Genomic DNA, 24,485 nt, shown 5'->3' with positions numbered 1-24,485 from the left:
AAGCCTATAATCGGACGCAGCTTCATCCCAGCTCACAACCGAAACCCCAGAAACGCAGACGAACGCGAGCCCCATCCAGACTCCCCCGATGAGCGGCCGCCATCCGAACGTGGCAGCAGCAGCAGAGCCTGCCATAGCAGGCAGCAGAGACTCGCCTGACACACGCAGCAGCCAGCACAGCGAGCAGAGCCTCGTTCTTTGAGCGTGCACTACATCAGAAAATATTAGCTTCAGACTCAGTGAATGTGCTTGAAATGCTTAATTTCACAAAAGGCGGAATAACTCAGCTTCTAATTTGAAAAGTGTCTTTTTGCTCAAAACAACCTATCTTCTCCGGCTCATAACTAAAGAACGGAAAATGTTATCAATAAACTTTTTTTTGCTGATGATACAATAGAGTCTCCTCGTTCTTTGTGCGTGTTCGGTGTTTACATAGTAATATCACACAATATTCTGTGGGCCTCGAGAAATCACTGAAAACGCTCTGAAACTCTGGCACTGGGAGCGTCCGTTCTCCAAAAGTGGCTGGCACTCAATGAGTTAAGGAGTAGGGCGGGTCTGCCCCGGTCCATCCTGCATTTTGGAACTTTGCGGTGTGTGAGGATGCATGAATGCGTGGATGCATGTGCGTACGTGGTCGCAGCTATAGCGCACCGCAGGGATGACGTATTTTTGTAGGCTTAACCAGAAATCGCCGCCATTTTGGTTCATCAGTGGGAAAGTTTATGGGGTTTTAGAATGGGGATTTCACTTAAGCCCTTTTCCCACATGCGCTTTGTACCGCAAAATGACCGGAACGTGGTCAAATGCCTGCATGTGGGAAAGGCGCCGTGCCGGTATAAGCGCGACCCCGTCGTCGCGGCCATTTCACCAGTTTTGAGCAAGTCAGAAGAGCGGTATGCCGCGATAGACAGACAGGTGAGAAAGGGGTCCAGTCATTTTCCGCTATCAGTGGGCTGTGACTTCGCGGACCAGGTTGCAATGCACACAGTAGACAGTCCAACACCAAATACACAGCTGATTGTTCGATATTCCCCTGGTGTTGCGTACCACCAAAGGCCTATTGCCAGTCGCAAACGCGCTTCCAGTGGTTTTCGCCACCGGGTGATCTTGCGTGCGGGTCGGACCAGACTCAGCACGTAGTCGAACGGACGCTTCCATTCCACGTCGTCAAAATTGCTCAGAGCATCTTCCCAAAATAAATTCCCTCCTGGTCTCTCTCGCTTCCAGACGGCTCTAGTCTCACGCAGCAGCGCAGAGGTACATAACACTGTCATGATCTGTCCCCGGCGAACATGAATCTGTTTCTGTTCGCACGTATATCCCTTTCCATTTTCGCCTTAATTTGTCTGCGTCGCTGTCTACGTTTGAGGAAAAAGCGCATCAGCAATATTATCAAAAGAGTGGACGCCGGCTCCATGTGTGTTTGTTGTTGTTTTCTGACTGGCCTCAGTGGCCTGCAGCAGCAGCAGCACAGACCCCAGGCCACTCTCCCCCGCCCCCCGCCCGCTCCGCCGCACCCCACCCCACCCCACCCCCCAACATACCGGCTATTTGACGACTAGATTCTCACATGCGAACGTTGAGGTGTGAAGGGAAATTCAGGGAAATGTCCGATATTGACTTACAGGTAATTTTCCGGTACGCATGTGGGAAAAGGGCTTTAGATGCATCAAATAAGGTCTGTGGTTAACTAAAGTTTATGGGAGCGCACATTTGGATTCAGCAGGATTAATCTTCACAACCGTTAATCACTTTTGAAGTGTTCTCGAAAAATTTCGTTAAACGCATTTACGTTCCAAAAGTCATAAAAGTTATTCACGTTTGTGAAGAATATCCTGCTGAACCCAAATTTGCTTATTTTATGCATTTAAGTGAAATCCCCATTCTAAAATCCCATTCATTTCCCCCCCGACAAACCCGTAAATATACTTCCGGACTCATTCCTGTTAGTCGTTATTTAGACAGTGGAAAATAGAGAAACAAGGTAGAGTAGAATAGAAAACTGTTATAAGGGCTGCAACTACAGATTATTTTCATTACGCACACAAATCACAAGGTAACAGAGCCCAAAATGATGTCTTAAAATTGCTTACTTAAGTCTGACTGACCAGCAGCCAAAAAACGATTTTCTTCATTTTAGGATGATAAGAAATGGAGAAAAAACGAATCTTAGTCTTGTGAAGCTGTAACCAGCAAAATGTTTTTGATTTTACTTTTACTCGATAAATGACTAAAGCGATTAATTATCTAAATGAATCTATACATTTCCTGTTGATCGACTAACCATTTCAGCTCCATCTGTCATGATTCAGAGGAGGAACACGCGGTTCTGGCGGCGTGGAATTTAACCGCACACACAGTACAACTTTTTTTTTATATACAGTATATATAATATAAATCAGGAACCAGAACTTGTGACCGCACTACCTCAGACATTCATACTTTTGTAGAGTTGATGGAAGTGATCCTTTGACCAAATAACAGACTAAATATGTTGTGGGCTGGACGACTGTGAGCAATTGTTGGAACTTCACTGCTGATGGATGCGGCTCAAAGCATTGAACACGCGCACATTTCATATCTTGAACAAACTTGAGCTTAGAACTTAGAGCTTAGTGTTGTGAATTTTCCATTCCACGCAGCGGTCTCCGTTCCTGAGACATTTGATTAAACAAATGATTTATGAGCCGACGGCAGGATCCTCAGTTCCAACAAGTTTCAGTGTTTTGAACGTTTCGAGAAGTTTGGATCGACAAACTTTATAGAGAGTTTGTTATAGTTTCTTAAGCCTGATATGAAGACTGAATTGTCAACTTGTTGCACTCCACTTTCTTCTTCCAGTGGGGAGAACAAAAACACATCTCCCGTTTGAATAAACGTCTTCAAAGCAGAGTGTTGTTCGGATTTCAAAGTACTTGTAATCGATGTAAAACAACCTCGATAGCAGCATCTGTCGCAGTCGCCATTGTTGTTACTGTAGGTCCGCCGCACTTGACAACGCCGTTAGTCGCGCCCGTTGCACTGTTTATTGATGCTGAATAGCTAATCGTTAGTCCCACTTGGCGCTCATTGGACAAGTCATTCTTAGAACTTAGGAAATCGCTGTTGCAGTCAGGATGCCAGAGCAGAACATCAGAAGACAAAAACAGAAGTGTGCATGAAAACACAGTAACCTAAAAGTTAAAGAAGAACTTTGCAGATTTTCAACCAGCTTTGTATCAGTACAATGTCGGTAGTATGTGCAAATGAAGGTCTAAACTTCCCTCCATCTAGCCTGGCTGCACCGAGAGCTCCCAGTTCACTCGCAGGCACTTCTGTCTCCAAATGACGTATTTCACGTCATTTGGAGACAGAGGTGAACGGTTGTTCTTCTCGGAGGATGTTGTTTCAAACGACAGATTGTTTCTTTTTATTGTATGCGTGGAGCCACGGAGAATTCACATCAAGAACCTCAACGACAAAAGGGACAAACATTGCAAATGAGCTTAGGCTATAAATGTTATGATAATAGGACATCAGACCGTTACTCCTGTTAAGTGTTCTATGTATCTGTATATGTCCCTATTCAAATAAACATTAAAACCTCTTGCATGGCACCGTAACCCCGGCATTACGTTTCTGATTTTTTGCTGTTCATCTGTCATTTATGTGATTAATTAGGTAGTTAATTCTGAACAATGCTGTTCATGCTACATACCAAATTAACCGGCTGAATCTTGCGCATCGAACCCTGTCTTCCCTTTTCAGATCAGATCAACACAGCAGAAGTTATAGCCGTCTTTGTAAAAAGACAAAGACAACATCTCAGATTATTTGCCTTTTTCAAATGGCTTTTTCAAATGGCTTTTTGGAAATCCGCCTAGGTATCTCCCTACAAAAACCACTGCCAAATACTCATGTTTTGGTATTTTTTCCATCTTCTTTGAGTTGGGATGTGGTAAGGCCTGTGGCTATGTCTCCATTGGGTTTCTAGCCATAAATACAACAACCACAGGTAACTGTTTACACTCTAAAAGTGTTTTTTATTCTAGGCGAGAATCAACCACTGTGTTTGAGCTGGTGTTACCCAGGGTCAGTAACACATAGTCATTCGGACACTTGGAACAGAAACTTCAAAGTCTTACCTTTCAGAAAAGGTCAGGCAGTTGTCTGTAACCCTAGCGGTTCAGCCACAGTAAGCATTTTAGTTTGGGAATGTCGTTTTCACCATTTTCTTCAGAAATAGGTGGCTTTAGAAGAGGTTTTAAATGACAAAATGAACGAGCGTTAAGCGTACCAGCTGGCAGGGCGGAGTTTCTGCAGGCAGATGAACAGGGATCTTTTCGGTGCAGGAAACATGAAGGGAAGGTAAACACTGTTCATCTGCACAAACTACTGACATTGCGATGATGATGATGATGATTGAAAAGAGGCAAAGTCCTCCTTAACTCCCACCACGCAGCAGAGCTCAACTTAAACCCATTTCTCTGGCTGCTCACCTGTGGCTCCGACGTTCAGCATGCTGTACATGGTGTACATGTTGCAGATCTGTCTGTACTGCTCTTCGGCGTTCTCGTCGTTGATGTCGTCCTCCTCTTCGTCCTCGTGGTAACTGATGGGCGAGTCGCTGGTGTACATGCTCAGCGTGCCGGGGCTCGTGCCCTCGGGGGTCCCGCCGTTGTTGTTGTTGTTGTTGTTGTTGTGGTTGCTGTTGAGTCCGCCTCCCGCCGTGCCGCCGGCGTTGGCCATGGAGCCGCCGCGCCCAGAGGCATCCTGGGTAGTGGAGGAAGAGGAGGAGGAGGAAGAGGAGTAGCGCGCGGCTTTCCTCATCCCGCCTCCGCCGCCCCCTCCGGGGCCCCCGTCACGGTTGCCCCCCTCCCACAGCCGCTTGGCCACGGGGGTGCAGACCACCGAGTAGGGAGACGCCTCCTGAGAGAGGTGAGAGAGAGAGAGAGAGAGAGAGAGAGAGAGCAAGAGCGAGAGGTTACTCGTCTTCACCTGTCTGGGAAGCCTCTATGAACTTTTATAATCAAAATGTTATGGAAACAAACTAACCAATCCTACATCAATTGACAATATATGTAACAATAAATGAAGCATTGCGGACATGGAAGTCATAGGCTACGCCCCGGCTGTAATCAGCTGACAGCCCGCTGATTGGATCAGCATTTCTAATCATTCACCAATCACATCCATTCTCACATTTAGATATGCCTCCGTCCTACACTGATCTTTGCTACACTCCTTGGTTGACAGAATTATAGTCTCTCCCCAGACTCAAATATTACGTTGAATCGCTGCGCTCCGCATACTACATAAATTAGTCTGTGCCGCCTCACAGCCACTTCTGGGGTTTGAGGGCGGGTCTAGGGGTGGTTGAAATTGAGTGAGTGACAGGTCGTAGCACCAATGAGAGAGCGGTTCAAAAACAAATGGGCTGGGCCTCCCCGGTCGTCTGATCGCAAAGTCGTCACTGATTGGGGAAGACTGAATCCACCACTGGCCAATCACTGGCCAAGTGAACAGTTCACTTCCTACCCCAGCTGGCTGAGGGAAAGTGTCCCAGACCCAGAGAGAGATCTGCAGCATGCAGTAACGTAGTGTATCAGCGTAAGAACTCTCATGGGTCTGGCGTTGGGACTAACAGAATGATAACACATTTAAACACACCGAATCATATTTATTTCAGAAATATTGAATTGGATATTGAACATTGACATTTAGGTAATGGTTTCTCTTTCTCTATATGGATGTAAGGCTGCCATTACAATAGACAAGTAGATGAAGTTATGGAGCTGGAGCCATCTTTAATATGTTCCGTTTGAACATCTACTCAAAAGCCTTGTCAAATCTCAAACTCCAAAGCAAAGCAACAGCCACTCTCACCAGCCCGTTTCAAGTGAGTTGACACTGAATGATGTGTTGTTCTTTTAAAGTCCCTGGAAACCAGAAATATTTCTTTATTATTTAGCATTTTGAGTTCATCACATCACAGGATCGTATGTTAATAAGCCACCAGCCGAATTTGAACGATGATGAACGTCGCAAAGTATATAAATTTAGGTTTGACAGCCATGGCAAAACTCATGAGATTTCATTATTTTTTAGAGTGTACTTTCTCCCGCGGACTGTGTGGGCGTGTCCAGTCTACAGCAGGGAAATTTCTGTCTCTCGGAGAGCGCGAGAGAGAGGGGGGGAGGGAAACGGAGAAAGAAAGAAAGAGAGATGAGTGTCGGTGTGTGCACTGTGCACACACCGCGTGTGTGTGTGTGTGTGTGTGTGTGTGTTCGCGCGTTGCTCCGCGGCTGAGAGGAAGAGATCTCTGTCCGTTCTTTGCCCCCACAGCGTGTCTGTCTCCCACTCTGTGTGCTCTCTCTCTCTCTCTCTCTCTCTCTCTCTCTCTCTCTCTCGGGACTAGTGAGAGAGAGAGAGAGAGAGAGAGAGAGAGAGAACAGCATAGCGCTCGACACAGCCTGGTGACGCGAAGTTACTCTCACACACACACACACACACACACACACACACACACACACACACACACAGTAGGGCGAGTTGCGCGCGTGTACAAAGGTTATATAGAGCTTATGACGTCATAAGCTCCTGCATTTTAGCACCTCACGCACTGCTCTCTTCAATGAGGAAGTACTTTGTAGAATCTTGTAGAAAAGTGTCGATTTTAAGGCTTTGGGTTGAAAGTAATGTATAATAATTTCTGAGGCAGACAGTTACTAACATAAGACCCTAAATAACATAGTTAGAACGTTTTTGTGGATTTTGGTTTCCAGGGACTTTAAAGGCTATTCTGCTCAATTCATGATTGTAAGAAAACCATTAGCTGTCAACTACTGCATTCACATTTGACTGGTTATGACGCTAGCAGGACAGCCTACAGTACGTACCTGCTGTGGCTGTGAGTTGGACTGAGGCACGGCGGTCTGTTCCGTCTTCACCTTGCACACCAGGGGGAGGGGCGTCAGGCAGGAGGTGGGCCTTCCTGAAGCCGTGGCGACGACCCCGACTCCGCCCCCTCCCACTGTTTGAGTGACGGGGCTCTGGGGCTCGGAGGGCGGGGTTTCCTCTGTGTGGAGCCCCTGGGAGTCACAGCTGGGAGATGAAACCTGGGAGGGTGGGGGGATCGATCAAACATGCTTGATATGCAAAGAATGAATGAGGACATATAACGAAGATGGAAATAGTATGGAAATAAAAACTGCCATCATGCTTCACGTTTACACAGGAACAAAATGGCACCATCCCCATCCTACGTGACCATAAACAGCAGGGTAGCTAAGCTAAGCTAAGTCTGCCCCACGCTTATCCATTCTATCTTTCCATACAAACTCCTCCCAGTCTATCAACCCACTAATCTATGTTCAACAAAGGAGAAGATATTCCTTGGTTTCCCAAAAACTTCTGCCACCCTCGCCATTTACAGGCTCCGTCTATTTTTAGAATCGTTCCAAGTTCCAGGGAATACTTGGACGGCAGCCAAAGTGGTTGGTAGATTAAACAAATTCTACAACGCCAACCGCGGCAAACAAATCACCAGCGTGTTCCCCTCTGATCCAAAACCAAGCGGGAGAAAAGGTACGTCTAGTCGGGGCTGTAGGACTAGAGTTCAGTCTTGCTCTCGAGTTTGGTCACAAGAGAACGTCTCCGACATAATAATACATTCATGTTGTCACGGACTTCCCAGTACAACATCTTGGACTTGTCTTGGTCTCCTGGGTGCTTTCAGACCAAACAGTCCCCTGGGGACTTCCTGAGAGAGGAACTGCCCGCTGGGGAGCTCCCCACAAGTACTACATACCTTCAAGGGCTTTTTTTCTGTTTGCATTCGCAACCGCCCATAGGAACCATGGGCACTATGAAGTGAAGCCAGCATGCTAACCGCTACTAGCTTCACAGCAAAGAAAGAGAGTTGACAGGGGATTGATGCTACTTTGGCTAACAATTAGCTAGCTTAAAAAAAAGGCAAGTCAATGTTTAGTGATGATATTACCGCCTCGGGGCAGTTCTAGAAGTTCAATTAATAAATGTACATTTATGTCTGGACCACTAAAGGTTCCTCCGTCTTGTGCTGGGAAAGTACCTCCTCTGAAGTACAGTAGGAACTCAAAAAAGTCCCTCTAAATGGTATTCTAAGAACTACTATTGTTCCTAGTTGCTGTGGTGTGAACACAACAAAAAGGGGAGGGTTCCTCCAACTGTCCCTAAAACCATGAAAAAGTTCCTTTTCATTTTTCATTTCATTTATTAAAGAAAGAGTTTTGCAGAGACAGGTCTGAAATGCACTCTTCTTAACAACAAAGATTAAAAATGAACAAAGTGTACATGCTGTAGGCTAAAAACTAAACAAAGGATAACCAATTTAACTAAGTAAGTGATTCACATTTCAAGCCTCAACATGGAGATGGTGACGGTCAGACAGTTTTCACTTGCTGCGGTCCGAAAGCACCTTAAACTGTGACTTTTCTGAGTCTCTTATTAATTATTTTATTAATTAATAATTTGATTGTCTTGGCCACTACTTGCTGACTCAACTTTCCCTGCTTATATGAGAATATAAATAAACAAGAGGCACTTGAGCTGCTTAATGTCCCGCCACCATCACCATGATATCTTAAACATAACCAGGTATGTCAATGAGGTGATCAATTAAGCTAATTAATTCACTCATTAGAGAATATTTCTATTTCAACATATTTGTCTTCACATGACACATGGGCGATGTAGTCTGCTTTTCTTCATGAATATGCAAATTAATGGAGCAATGTGCTTCGAAATCTAATCGTGTAGTTAGGGATAGGAAGGTGGTAGAGTCGAGATTTGAGGGGGGGGCAGGGGGAGTGGTTAGGGGGAGGGGCGTGGTCAGAAGAGGGCGGGGCTAGGGAATAGGGGCTATAGCTAGGCATAGGAAGGTCAGAGAGTCGAGGTTCGAGGGGTGGGTAGGGGGAGTGGCTATGGGGATGTGGGTGGTTGGAGCGGGCGTGATGCCATAAGGCTGAATGGCCACACCACTGTGCCATGGGCCTAAAGGGTTTTGCGCTTGTTATCCAGGTTTGAGGGGGAAGCTCCACCCGCCTGTGCCAGTTTGAGCCGGTGACAATTACAACAAGCGCTCCCTATCTTACAGGCCCTAGCTGCTGTCAGAAGAGCCAGGGGGGCTGTAGTCAGTGTGCAGGGCTCTTCATCAGAGCTCTCTGGTGTTAGCCTCATACACCTGTGCATTCCATTAGGGCTGTGAGTCTTCACTGGCCTCACGATTCGATTCCACGATGCATCTCGATACGGCTCAAAGTATCTCAGCTATAAGTATCACATCCTCAATTGTCTATATTATTACTAGTGCACATGGCTACTTTTTCATCAATTAATATAGACCAAATCAGCGGGGATGTTTACATTTACTTCCGGTTACCCCTGGTTCCGGTTACCTCGACACATCATAATGGCGGTGAACGGCACAAACTGACGTGTTGAAGACAAAAACAGACAAAGAAGACAAAAATGGTTCGTTCGTGTTGTGTTGTTGGGTGTCCATTGACCATAAAGGCCTAAACATGGTCGTCCGTCCGCCTCGAGGCTCTGACGGACGACCATGTTTAGGCCTTTAAGAGCGGGTCAAGATTTGGATTATTCTAAATTCCCTCTGCAAAGGGCAAACATGAGCAAAGAGAACTCTGGATTCGGCGGCACAGGCTTACTACAGCTACAACATCCGGGTTCCGAGCTGTATCCCAGCGGCACAGGCTTGGCGTCAGTAGCTCTGTCTGTAACGTAACGTTAACGAGTGTGCAAAAAAAACAGCGAGTTTGACAGTTGTAAACAAACGTTATTAGCTAGCTAACACTACATAAAACAAACACAGAAGAAAGGCTAGATACGTCGGACAAGCATGTTTACCAACCGTTTGAACATTTAAATTGAAAGTAGTCGGCCGAAAACCACGAGAGAGTTTGACAGCATTTATTTGACAACACGCAAATTTAAACCTGGCGCCTTCCCAAAGTGGTACCCGGAAGTAAATGTTGTTTACATGGTGACGTCACAGTGATTTGGTCTATACAAGCAGTCGGATAAATATCAACTCCCTTTAAAACCCGTTCCCATCTCAATCCTCCATCTCCCTCACCCAGTCCCCCCCCCCACCCCACCCCAGGCTCACCTTGAGGAAAAACTCCGTGCCTTTCTCCATGATCTGCTGGATCTGGAGGAAGCCGGCGGTGTACATGAGGAGGAACTGGTCGCCGACGTTCATGCTGAGGCGTCCCGTGTAGCAGAAGGCCAGGATCTGCTGGAAGCTCTGCGGCTGCACGGCCGGGGGCAGCTCCACCACAGAGCCCTTCCCCCCGGCCTGGAACAGGTCACGGAAGTAGGAGCTGCTGGCCGCCAGCACTGCCCGGTGCGCCTGGAGAGATGAGTGAGGCGGTCAGAGGAAACGTGGAAGTATCTGAAGCTTCTCTGATCTTTTTTTTTTTTATCTGGACCCCCCGTTTTCCCCCATCTTATCGACCGATTAACCAGATAGAATGGGGCTGGGTGATACTGACAAAATCAAAATATCACAATATTTTAGACGCAGTACCTCGATAATGTCGATAATGTAACTTTCCCCTATATGCATGTTGTTCAACCATTTCCTGCTGCGGATTCAGATAAAAAGCTTTCCATTGACAAACTAAGCAAAGGATTTTTATTTTGAAAAACGTAGAGATACAGCCGCAACTCTTGAGAGAGAGTGAGAGTGAAGAGAAGAAAAGAGATGAGATGGTGAGCGGGGATCAACCCGTGTTGAATGACTTGTGTTAATTGACACGAGAAGGGTTGAACACGGGTCAGGTGAAGCTGGTCCGACCCTGGTCGTTGGTATGACGCGTTTGGGCCGAGGTTCAAATAAGTACAGCCAGTGAAGCTGACCCAGAGCAGCCGGATTTGGTTGTGGACTGAAGTGAAACATCACCAGTTGGTGTGCAGATCTCACCATATCCATGAGATCACGACTGGCCTCAATAAACAACTTAAAACGATGGAAGGCGCAGCTCTTTCTCATTGAAAAATAAAATGCCAGAGTATTCATCGGGCTATAATAAAATCATGTGAATTTATTACATTTTTATGAGCATGTTTTGCACACTACTCTTTCATGTTTAGCTATTTATGCTAGCATCTATTATCAAGATGTTTACACTAGTCCCAGTAAGCATTCAATAAATAATTGCAGGGGCTGCCCCCCCCCCCCCCGTCTGCCAATCACAGCTTTTCTTCTTGTGAAGCCTTCTTCTCTGAATTCACCATGAAACACATCAGTCACATCCAGAGACACAGTGAGCTTCCAACAGGGAATCATCTGTGTGGGGAAAGTGACTGAACATTCGACGTAAATTCATATTTATCATCCACACAACACTTCACCACTCATGTACATATTGTATATATTTACTCGGTTTGATTGCACTTGCAACTTTGTGATTGTCTTTAGTTATCTTCCTACTTCTTATCTCTGTATATTGATGTGAGCTACGCTGCATACAGACACTAAGACAAATTCCTTGTATGTAACTTGCATACTGTGGCAATAAAAGTGATTCTGATTCTGATCAACATCTCGAGCGCTCCATGCAACACTTCAGTTCAACAGCCACTATGTTGAGTGATAGTAATCGACTAGCATCCTATTATAATAAGAAAGCCAAGTCTCTGTCTGTCTGTGTGTGTGTGTGTGTGTGTGTGTGTGTGTGTGTGTGTGTGTGTAGAAATTGTGTTCGGCCACAGCTATGCCATCTTAGGTGAGATCGCGCTGAATCTTTCAGGAAGTGTAAAGAGCACCCCTGTGCGTGTCCTAACGGAGCCGGATTTTTGAATTAGGTAATTAGGGCCGACCAAATGGCTAGTTAGTGGCCAAAATGAGTCAACACAGGTTCAGCGCCACGGAGAACTCCATTCGGTAGCTACTAATGCTCCCCGAGTAGCACACCTGAATCAGCCAGGGAAGTGGACTATGAAAACCCTCTGGGGAGAGAGGAGAGGCTGCATGCCAACTCAATGACCAGTGATTGTGTGCTCCAACGGGTACCAGAATCAGAACTACAATAAGAATGCAAAGTGTCTTTGTGTAGTGAGTGAGTAGTGAGTGAGTAGTGAGTGAGCGAGCTAACAATGGCTGCGCAGCCCGATACACTGCACGGGTAGTCCGCTAGTATTGTAAAGTATCCAAGGTCCGGACTGACCTTTTAGTAATAAACAGCTGTTGGTGGCTTTTATTATATCGTTTGTGGATTCATACATTACAAAAGGAATATCAATAAGTCAACATAGCTCTGGCTTTAGGCGGGTGTATCCCATTGCACACCAGCATCACTTCCTTTGGAAACAAGACAAGTAGCCCCGCCCCCCTATCATATTTATCGTAAATGTTACCAATCAAGACACAAAATTGACAGATTTGGCCACAGCTCATTAAAAAAAAAATCGCTTTCAATTGACCTTTCATGTGCTTCAAACTCTCACTCTTACATGATGCTAGCATAGTAGTGACTGATGCTAGCATAGTAGTGACTGATGCTAGCATAGTAGTGACTAGCATAGTAGTGACTGATGCTAGCATAGTAGTGACTAGGGATGTTCATCAATTATCGAAAATCGATAATCGATCGTTAAGGATTGGAATCGATCCTGTGGCATTTGGATCGATTTTTTAATTATTAAAAAAAAAAAAAAAAAAAAAAAATTTTTGGACTAGGTTTGGGTGGACTTCGTTACTCCTCGCCCCACTCCATTGCACAGCCGACTAACGTGAGGTGGAGCTTCATATAGTCTCTAGTTTTCTGGCTGGGCACGGGCCTTTGTGCCAACAAAACTGTTTTAAACATGGGAAATTCACACCGGCATGCGCCGGGGACAGCAGTGTTGGAGAGGAGACACATTGAAATAAAGAGTTCATTGAGGAGAACACGTTGTCTTTCGTATTCTCTGCCATAGGCATTCATTTTGTAAAAAGAAAAAAAATTGAAAAAATTGAAAAAATTGAAAAAATTGACAATTTTCTAAGTATTAATAAAATCGATGATCGATAATTGATCGTTAATTTTCACCAATTATCGATTTTGGAAAATTTTCAAAATGAACATCCCTAGTAGTGACTGATGCTAGCATAGTGGTGACTGATGCTAGCATAGTGGTGACTGATGCTAGCATAGTGGTGACTAGCATAGTAGTGACTGATGCTAGCATAGTAGTGACTGATGCTAGCGTAGTAGTGACTGATGCTAGCATAGTGGTGACTGATGCTAGCATAGTAGTGACTAGCATAGTAGTGACTGATGCTAGCATAGTAGTGACTGATGTTAGCATAGTAGTGACTAGCATAGTAGTGACTGATGCTAGCATAGTAGTGACTGATGCTAGCATAGTGGTGACTGATGCTAGCATAGTGGTGACTGATGCTAGCATAGTAGTGACTGATGCTAGCATAGTAGTGACTAGCATAGTAGTGACTGATGCTAGCATAGTAGTGACTAGCATAGTAGTGACTGATGCTAGCATAGTAGTGACTAATGCTAGCGTAGTAGTGACTGATGCTAGCATAGTAGTGACTGATGCTAGCATAGTAGTGACTGATGCTAGCGTAGTAGTGACTAATGCTAGCGTAGTAGTGACTGATGCTAGCATAGTAATGCTAGCATAGTAGTGACTGATGCTAGCGTAGTAGTGACTGATGCTAGCATAGTAGTGACTGATGCTAGCATAGTAGTGACTGATGCTAGCATAGTAGTGAATAATGCTAGCGTAGTAGTGACTAATGCTAGCGTAGTAGTGACTGATGCTAGCATAGTAGTGACTAATGCTAGCGTAGTAGTGACTGATGCTAGCATAGTAGTGACTGATGCTAGCGTAGTAGTGACTGATGCTAGCATAGTAGTGCATGATGCTAGCGTAGTAGTGCATGATGCTAGCGTAGCGGTGACTGATGCTAGCGTAGCGGTGACTGATGCTAGCATAGCGGTGACTGATGCTAGCATAGCGGTGACTGATGCTAGCATAGTAGTGACTGATGCTAGCATAGTAGTGACTAATGCTAGCGTAGTAGTGACTGATGCTAGCGTAGTAGTGACTGATGCTAGCATAGTAGTGACTGATGCTAGCATAGTAGTGACTAATGCTAGCGTAGTAGTGACTGATGCTAGCGTAGTAGTGACTAATGCTAGCGTAGTAGTGACTGATGCTAGCATAGTAGTGACTGATGCTAGCATAGTAGTGACTGATGCTAGCATAGTAGTGACTAATGCTAGCGTAGTAGTGACTGATGCTAGCGTAGTAGTGACTAATGCTAGCGTAGTGGTGACTAATGCTAGCATAGTAGTGACTAATGCTAGCGTAGTGGTGACTGATGCTAGCATAGTGACTGCAAACCAGATGGTCATTGCCAGCTCACAGCTGGGAAGGCTCTTGCATCTCTACACTAGACGCCGTCAGGCTAGTACCCCTCAACATAATGGATCCTATGGTTTTGGGGGGTACATGGATGTTTTTTGGTGTCTATGCTCTCATCATTTAACAACAGATAAGTTGAGCAACAGCCCGGCGGCGATCTTTCAGCGGGAGGTCTGTGGTTGTACTTTGGTACAGCCTTCCCTAGATAGATTAGCAGTTTGCAAAACCAAACCAATGTGGCACCTTGAAGGCGTGGCCCTTGACAACCACGGAGACGTCGCAGTAGAGGCCCTGCAGCCGCTGTTCGTTCAGACACTCCAGGACGTTGTTGCCAAAGTTAGGGATCGCCATCTGCAGCGTCTGAGCCATAACGCTCTGCCCAGCACCACAGGGTCTATAGAAGGGAGGGGAGAGATTATATTAAGATTCACCTTTATTGTCTCCCTTGGGCATTCGAGAGAGCATAGGTGGTGCCTCCCTTCACACACACACACACACACACACACACACACACACACACACACACACACACACACACACATCTACAGTACATGTACAAACTGCAGTTAACATACATTCAATAACACAGATGATCCAATATGCACCAGAACATACACACGAAGAATATTGCACAGATGCCCTACACAGAAATATTGCACATGTCCAGCACAAAGATATTTCACCTCCCCGCAAGAAAGCTGTAACGTTAAATAAAGCCGTTTTCCCACATGCGTACCGGAAAATTACCTGTAAGTCAATATCGGACATTTCCCTTCACACTTCTGCTCGCGCATGTGGGAATCTATCAGCGAATTTTCCTGTATGTTGGGGGGGCGGGGGGAGGGGGGAGCTTATTTGGGGGGTCGGCAAAACTCGAAATAAGTTCGCTTGTCAGTTGTCACACAATAAATCACACTCGTTTGACTTAAGAGCAGCGTCAAGCCGCCAGCGTAATCAACACAGCCGATTTCCCCCTCCCCTCTCTGCTCGAGAGCAGCAGCCACAGGACAGACACAGCGAGAAAGGCTTGCAAGCTGCTCAACGCTTGTATGTATGTAGAGAAAGCAGACTGGCTTCGTTTGATGTGTCCGGGGTTGCCTTCGGAAATCAGCAAGCTGACACTGCTCTTATTAGGCTATCACAAGATCATTTCGCCAGTTTGCTTTAATGTGCGCGAATGATTAGATTATGCCCGCTGGAACATTAAGCAACGTGTGTAGGCTACTCCTCGCCCATGATTGAAGGACCGCTGTCGCGGAAAATGACTGGAACCGTTTCCACTTGCGTCCCCTTAAGAGCATACCGCTCTTCTGACTAGGTCGAAAGTGGTGAAATGTCGGGGACGACGGGGTCGCGCTTATACCGGCACAGCGCCTTTCTCACATGCAGGCATTACACCACGTTCCGGTCATTTTGCGGTACAAAGCGCATGTGGGAAAAGGGCTTAGGTTACATAATGGCACAGATGGCCTAGAACAGTGCTTCCCAAACGGAGGTATGTGGATTGTGGAGGTACTACAGGGGGTATTTGAAAGAAAGGGGGAAATGGGAGAAATGTAAGAATAAATCATGAAAATAAATTAAACGTTGAAATAAATCTCCTCCGGAGGCCCTAAATTGCAACTCTTTTGCTCCATTTCTTATTTTGCAATGTTATATTCTTCAAAAGGTGGGTTAAAATGCATTCATTCATTGCATCATATCGCAGTGTTGGGCAGGCTAGATGGAAAATGTAGTAAGCTAAGCTACCAGCTACTCGACATTAAAATATAGCTTCACTACTTTTAAGCTAATGGCGAAGTGTAGAAAGCTAAGCTACAGGCTACATGCCAAAATAAAAGTAGCTTGCTACTGTATATCAAAGTTACTTTTTTTGTGCCAAATAATTTTTTATCTCAGTGATAAAGAAAAGGGAATTGCAGCACATCTGGAATTGGCCTATGGTTGATATTCATGGGGACAAAATACTTAGTGTAGATGGTAAAATTGGGAGAGAGGGATCATGTCTAGGAAAACACTTTTTGAACAGAACCTATTTCTAGATTTGTGTTAGTGTTGGGCAAGCTACTTGGAAAATGTAGTGAGCTAAGCTACCAGCAGCTACTCTACATTCATATATAGTAGGGCTGTGGCGATTCACTTATCTCTCGATTCGATACTATCACGATTCTTGGGTGCCGATTCGATTTATATTGCGATTCTTAAGTATTGCGATTCTACGATTATTGCGATTCGATATTACGATTTATTGCGATTTTTGTTTATTTTTTTCTTTTATTTTTTCAGTTTGTTTGCTTTTTTACAATAGATTAGAACATGGGAAAAGTTTAATCATACACTGGAGACTGTATATTATATCATGAGTACTGTAGGGCTGGGCGATATAGTTAAAAACAGGGGAGGACTGGGATCATAATTCAGGCCGGGCACCAAGCAGGCCAGGCCGATATGCGCCGACGCGCGTGAAATTTGGGCCGTTTGAAGCCAGATTTGGGCCGTTTGAAGTCCAATTTTACAATGAGATGCACCCACTTTAACCCTGAAGTGCAATTATTACTTCAGACTAACTAATAAAGTAATAAAACCACTAGTAAACCAGTAGGCGGCACCTGGCCTGCTGTTCAGTGAGTGGCCTGACTGCAAGCACCCATTTTTTTTTTTCTTTCTTTTGTGATTATCGATTCTGGAATAAAAGATTGATTCAAAAAACCGTGACATTAAAAATCGCGATACTTAGGTGAATCGATTTTTTCCCCCACCCCTAATATATAGCTTCACTACATTGAAGCTATCCCCAGAGAAATGTAGTTAAGTTACCACCGCGCTACTGAGAAATGTAGTTAAGCTACTTGTAGCAGCAAGCTACTGCCCAACCCTGATCATAATGCTTTAGTTTCTCTCGTAGTTTTCTAAGCAAAATGTTGTAGTTGGGGAAAGAAGCTACTGAAGCCACTGAGAACCACCTCCCCAGAAGATATCGCACATTTCTCGCTCCAATACCGTGACGATTGTTAGATATTACGCAGATGCCCCGACCCACACCCTGACGCAAACAACGAAAAAAACACACTTCATCTCTTACTGTTAAGTGGTTTGATTGACAGTGGAACAAATGAGAATTTATACCTGTTCAACTTGCAGTTTGGTGTGTGTGTGTGTGAGAGAGTGAGTGTGAGAGAGAGAGAGAGAGAGAGAGAGAGAGAGAGAGAGAGAGAAGGCTCTTTCACACCGGCCTTGAAAGCCGAAAAATGCACGGAAAATAGGATTCGCGCCTCCGATGTGAAAGTCGTGAACGCGCTTTGGTGGACAATTGTTTTACGCCTTTTGTCCCGCGACGGTAGGTAGTAACAGCGCCGGGTTACCTGGCAACCCGCCTCCATTTGAAAGCGTTGTTGTCGCGGCGAGCCGGAAAAGGTGCGAATGGTCAGCTCATTGATAAAAATATTACAGGGGAAATCACCTCATGTATCAAGAAAGTGCAGGAGTGAAAGTAAAAAAAAGTAGGCTATACAATCATGACTGCACGGACGCCAGGAGGAATGCTCCGTGCGGTTAGGCTTTATGCTCAAACGATGATGACATTAGTAGCCGGTACAATTAACGGATATAATAATAAGCTTCAGAGGGCTATAGCTGTCTGTGGCGAGTTGGTCTGAGGTTATTCCCTCTCGAAATCAGCTCTGTGCATTCCCTTACAAAAACTACTAACGTTAAAGGAGAACTTACCTCCAAAACACTTTTTTTCAGCTTTTAACCAATATATATGACTTTGGGGGTGATGTGTGAAGAATTCTGGTCAGAATTTCCACATTTGACACCAAACTGTTGCCATTTTACCATTTGTATCATTTTTCAGCAGCATAACTGGCATAAGCGCCCTCTTAGGGTCGAACACTGCTTTTTTTTTTTTCTCAAATGAATGGGATATTTGACACGTCGTGACGTCACGGTGACCCAAAGACTATGGGATTTCAAGATAATTACTCCCCTACCCCCCCTGTACCCTTTCGGCTCCTCAGAACTCCAAGCCTATTCTTATTGAAGTTTGCTCTTAAAATACTGAACCAAACATCGTCAAAGTTGGCACATGTCATAATTATAGTTAGTTTCCCGCTGAATGTGTCACTACTTTATTAATATCTTACCTGGATAAGCTTGAATGATGATGTATATATTATCAGTCCGAGTTGGAAGCAGCTGTCTCCAGCCCAGGCAGGCGGGAGAGAGTCGTACTGTAAACCTCATGCACTAGCTCCAAGCTCCGCGGGCGCGCGCAGCAGAGCAGAGCTCTCTGTGCTCTGAGAGCAGAGAGAGCAGTCTGATATTTCCGCAAACAAATATGGTCGCAGTTTAGCGCACATGTAAAATATAACGCTATACTACGACGTGACAACGTGACAAAGCTTCTCTAAACACATCGGCTACTATCACATTTCCCTGCATCCCTCCTACTGAGATTATATCGGTAATGATTTTGGACAGACTGAATGCGCGGAGGAGGAGGAGGAGAGATCTGCAGCTGTGCCCTGAGTAGCCCTGAGAGACACTCGCCTCGCTCCGACTACTGTGCCTGTCTGTGAAAAGCGTCCTGTCCAGTCGCACCTTCGCAAACAGATGCGGGATTCCCTCAATCCTGTACCCAATCTCAGACTGTATTCTCTAAATCGCACACCAGCTATTTCTGTCTGTGTTTGTTTGTTGCTCCGTGAGGTTAGAGCGCCCCATGCATGCAGCAGGCTGTTTCGCCAGCCGGGGTCTGGCAGGAGGGAGGAGGCGCAGGCAGCCTGCACTGCGCTGAGAGGAAAACTTTTGCACAACTTTTAACAAGAATCACGAAAAGCCCCCAAACTAAAATGAAAAAGGGACTATATGGCAACTTGGACGAGGGAATGACGTAGAGAAATCTCGCATTGTGTTACCCCAGAACGGGGGGTTTGTCGTATTGTGCGGTGTGCTGCTGTAACGAGCCCATGCCACTTTGCTCTCGTAACGTAGTTTGATACACTGCCATAGAGATACATGCAGAAAAATAATTAAATTTCTAGTTCGCCACTGAATTACCAAATTGATATAACTTTCAACCATTTTGAGCAAAGCTCTTTCCAAACAGGCCACCAGCGTTGGCTAGTTGTTGATATTTATAAAGATATGGCCCCTCTCAAATAAATTATTTTTGAGGCAGTAGGCAAACTGTAATGGCGTCGATTTCCGAAAAAAAATCTGGACTTGAACACAGCCAAAGAGTCCAGTATAGACAAGAGTATATGTCATTTCTTGGTTTTTTCCATAGGTATTTTCAAATCATTGTTCTAATACATATCTAGTAAGTCCTCCTTTAAGTAGTCATGTGCATTTATAGCCTATACTATTCCCCCGACGAACGTTATGCAGACTGCAGCTGTTTGATATGCGGGCGCTCGTTCGTTCATCATACAGTAGCCTAGGCTACACTAACCTATGAAAATATTAATTTGGGCTAGGAGGAGCTGGAAATCCCTCCGCTCGCCTTTCAATCCGGGAGCAGGGGATTTCACCTGAAAGTACACAGCAGCACGGGAATGTGGCCGTGCTGCTTGGCTCTGTGTGAAAGCAATTTCTGTGGCGAGGGTGCGGTCTTTGCGGGACTCCTAAACGGCAATTTTTGCGCGATCTGTGTGTGAAAGAGCCTAGAGAGAGAGATTGTATTAACCTTCATTTAACCAAACAAAAAAGCATTGAGATAGAAATCTCTCTCACGATGCTGACCTGGCCAAGAAGGCAGCAAAAATCACACGACGGGTCAGAGGCATGACAAAGACAGTATTTACAACATGGAAAACAATTAAAGCTGAAAAAAGAAAGAAAAACAGACAAAAGCACATTACATTAATTAATACACAGGACAAGATGTTACTATCCCTTGTGCCAAAATCCGAGGAAAAACACATTTAGAAGCCCAATCCAGAATAAAACAAGCTAACAGGCTAACAAACTAATAAACAAGACACAAATCACCAGTTACCTACCCTAGCCAACAGCAGTATGAAGCATGTCATTGGGGTTTTCAAGTGGGCACCTTCCTTCACAGACGTTTCGTTAAGTTAGGCCCACGACACCTCAAGAAGGCTTAACGGTGTAATCCAGCGTCCTGGAAACACCCCCCTCCATGCTACCACCGCACAACTGCATATTACCTCACTATCTAAGCCAGGGATGTCAGAGATACGGCCCGCGGGCAGGTTTCATCCGGCCCGCGAGATGTTTTGGAATAAAAAAAAATATTTTATTTTTTATTTATTTTTTATTATTATTATTATTAAATTCGCACCCCATTATCATGAACTACGTGTGGCTAATAAGCAAGCTAAGAGTTCATTCATAAGTTAAGTAACCTGCACTACAAGGAAGTATGTCAGTAGGTCATCAGGTGTAAACAAAGCCGCCATGATGCCACGCTGGAATTGAATCGCGCATTCAGCTACCTACCAAAAAACAAAAGAATCAACAAGATCAGGCGCGGACTGCATAATCGGGCACGTCGGGCAAATGCCCGGTGGCCTGGCCTGGCCTGCAAAAAAAAAAAAATTGTGCCCGCAGTCAGGCCACTCACTGAACAGCAGGCCAGGCGCCGCCTACTGGTTTACTAGTGGTTTTATTACTTTATTCAGGGTTAAAGTGGGTGCATCTCATTGTAAAATTGGACTTGGCCCAAATTGGGCTTCAAACGGCCCAAATCGGGCTTCAAACGGCCCAAATCTGGCTTTAAACGACCCAAATTGGGCTTCAAACGGCCCAAATCTGGCTTCAAACGGCCCAAATTGAGCTTTAAATGGCCCAAATTTTTCGGACGCCGGCACGCGCGTCGGCCCGTATCGGCCTGGCCTGCTTGGTATCTAATGCCCGGCCTGAATTATGATCCCAGTCCGCCCCTGAACAAGATGCTGTCGAAAAAGAGAAAGGTTGACACGGAATGCAGGCAGTTTCAAGAGAAATGGAAAGAGCAGTATTTCTTTTGTGAAGTAAAGGGGTAAATGAGTCGAATTGATTTTAGTAAAAAAAGAAATCCGGCCCCCATGAGGTCTCAGTTGAACAAATCCGGCCCTCTACCTAATATGAGTCTGACACCCCAGATCTAAGCCTAGCTATCCGGGTCGTTTCAGTATGACATTCCTGACTACACCACCACTGTCAATGATTCAGCCCTGTTGATGCGGACCGTTAATCATGACCCACAACAAACAATCAATCTGACCTTAGCGAGCTCCCCAGCTAGCATGTTTCCTCCTTATCCACAGCCATTCACTTGCTCGTTCTGCCGCCTGAGACATGTTGCTAACCGCAGGTTTCAGGCTCCGTCCCCGAATGCCCAACTCAGTTAGTAAGGAAATAACGGACTTTGCCACAAAACCACGGCAGCCCACCTCTACAGGCCGCACTCGAGCCCTCCAACCTCGCTGCTCTGCCTCTGCTGCCATTTCAGCATACCTAGCTTTCTTGCGCTCATAAGCCTCCTCAACTCGATCTTCCCACGGGACTGTGAGTTCGATCAAATAAACTCTCTTCTCTACCTCAGACCACAGTAACAAGTCCGGACGTAGCCGGGTGCTAACTATATATGCTGGGATGACTAGCTGTTCATTCAAGTCAGCCCTCATTTCCCAGGCTCCACCTACACTTAGCTGCCCTAACTTGTGCCTGACCTTAATTGGTCTAATCTTTTCTCCCTCACGCACAGAAGGCATAGCGTTCCAAGTGACACATTTCGACAGGAGCAGGTAATGACGAGGACGTCTGTCGTCTGTGATCTTATGTTTGAAACTAGCCAAAGAAACGAGAGGATCTAGTTTCAGTGGAACTTGCGGGGTCGTTCCAGGACCAAGGGCCAAAACAAGAGAGACTCCTTTTTCCAGCCTCAGTCCTCACTCACACACGGCAGCTCCAAACCAAGCCAAGTGCCGGATCTGAAGTAGGCAAGAAGGACAAGACCCCAGAGGAGAGGGGACGGAGGGAGGGAGGGATGGCTGTTTGAAGGACGGCAAGGGAGTAAAGACAACATAAAAGGATGGATAATGAGGGATGGATGGCTGGACGGATGAAGTGATGGGAGAGAAGTTGGAGGAGAGGGGTGGGGGGGGGACGTGGATGAGGGAAAGTGTGGAAGGAGGGAAGGGGGGATAAGTGGATGGAGAGACAGGAGAGAGAAAGAGAGGGGAGAGAGAGGCGGCAGGACAAGAGAAGAAGGAATAGACACATGCGTGATGGAGAGGAGGGATAACAGAGAATAGGGAGGGCGAGGCAGCAACATGAAGGGAGAGACAGAGTACAAATGAATTAATTAATTAATGAAGCATTTGGTAAACAACGTCGACGCATAAATCAAAGTTCAAAATGAAAGAGAATTTTGGGCCACCAGTGATAGTTATATAAGCCGTCTTCCTACTTGTTTTTTTCTTATTAACCTTGTTTCATTACATCTAAATGCACAGTTAATAGAGCGTTTGCTGGCTTTTGGCCGACTTTGTTGTGTGCTGCTCATCGTCACTCCTCATTCAAAACACGTCACCGGCTTACATAACTCGTCTATTTTCACTCGTCGTCGTCGTCGTCATCATCATCCAGCAAACAAGCCTGTGATCAAAAGTGGAGGGGCTGTCAAACTTGCGATGCCATAAAACAACAAAAACAAAAATACAGAAAAATCTCTGGTGGGGAATAAATACATCGCTTTAGAGTAGGCTCTTTTATGTTTGTTTATAATAATGTGAAAAACAGATACTGCGTGTAGCATTCTATTATAGCCACACTTCTGGGTTTGAATTAAGGTTGAAAGATAATCACATACACAAAAATCGAATTGCAATCATTTGACAGAATATATTTGCAATTTAAAGTGTGATTGGTACCATCTCTGTTGTTGTTTTTTTGACATACACTATTTAAAGCAGGCATGGGCCGGTATGAGATTTTGACGGTGTGATAACCAAAAACACCACGGTTTCACTATATCGTAGTATTGCGCACCTGGCTGCATATAAAAATAAGAAGCCATTGAACAAAATGGTCATAATTCACAACATATAGATTAGAGAACTCAAACGACACCAAACTCCAGCATCTGCATCGGTAGACTATCCTCCACAAAAGTATCAAACAGATTTTGGATAGATAAAAAATTGAGCCCACAGTGCATCAAAATGTTTTACTGTGAATGGTACTTTAAACAGCTAATGCAAATTCTTGCTGAATAAAGCTTGAATCTCCACTGATCACTGATGATGTCATCAGTGATGTCATCAGTTTTGTGACATCACTGATGATGTCATCTATAAATCGCTCAGCCTTCCTCTCCATAACATCAGCCCCAGCCCTGTCATGAACGGCAGTGTTCTAATCTAAGCAGACTGGATTGCATGCAGCAGATGATAGAAAGCTCATCCATAAGAGACTTGAGACTTGACTTGGACTTGTGACTAAAGACTTGAGACGCGACTTGGACTATAGCTAAAAGACTTGAGACTTGCCTGGCCACAACCCATTGCTGCGCAGCAGCTATAATTATACTTGTACTTCTCAAACCATTTATGTTACTCTGTACAGACCAAGACAGCCTTATTTTCTAAATTTTCTCAAAAGTTATATAATCTACGCTTTAACTCTGAAGGCAACACTAACGGGGTTAGATGACCATACCACAGAGCAATAATAACGTAGCGTATAATTGGGCCGTTAGATTCTAACGGCCCAATTATACTCTACGTTAAAGACGGAGACGGACAGAGCCTTCTGTCCGTACTCTGCGTTCATTTCATGCGTATTTCTGTCCGTCCTCTGAAAACTTACGGATACGCATGAAACACAGCAGAACCACACACACCCACTCACACATTTGACTCTCTACTGCCCACTGGTGGATGTATTGCTTAACATGATACCAACGTGAAAGACGCATGAAAGTATGTGGGAGAGAATGGGAGTATAAATGAGCCTTAAGGGTCTACTAGGGAAGTTACAAGTAGCACAGAACAAGGCAGCCAGGCTGGTCCTGGGGTCCTCCACTAGGTCTAGTGTAGCTGACAAGCATATTGTAAAGA

At 45.2% G+C, this 24,485-nt stretch overlaps 1 protein-coding gene across 1 annotated transcript in view; it reads right to left on the bottom strand.

Moving 5' to 3' along the window:
* The window catches only part of nacc1b (nucleus accumbens associated 1, BEN and BTB (POZ) domain containing b), a gene marked incomplete at its 3' end in the record, with an annotated part of 42,971 nt that overhangs the window by 6,268 nt on the left and 12,218 nt on the right, over positions 1-24,485 (bottom strand). Inside the window, exons 2-5 of the mRNA XM_083634683.1 lie at positions 14,659-14,809; positions 10,151-10,393; positions 6,912-7,100; positions 4,482-4,911 (exon numbers count right to left, since the gene is read on the bottom strand). Of these exons, the coding sequence (XP_083490809.1) occupies positions 4,482-4,911; positions 6,912-7,100; positions 10,151-10,393; positions 14,659-14,784 (988 nt within the window). The 5' untranslated portion in view covers positions 14,785-14,809. The remainder of the gene's footprint in view (positions 1-4,481; positions 4,912-6,911; positions 7,101-10,150; positions 10,394-14,658; positions 14,810-24,485) is intronic.

This window comes from Poromitra crassiceps, assembly GCF_964638095.1.
Source record: "Poromitra crassiceps genome assembly, chromosome: 4".
In the NCBI taxonomy this organism is placed as follows: domain Eukaryota; kingdom Metazoa; phylum Chordata; class Actinopteri; order Beryciformes; family Melamphaidae; genus Poromitra; species Poromitra crassiceps.
Note: the sequence above shows the minus strand (reverse complement) of the source record. Positions and strands in the feature narration are given on the sequence as shown.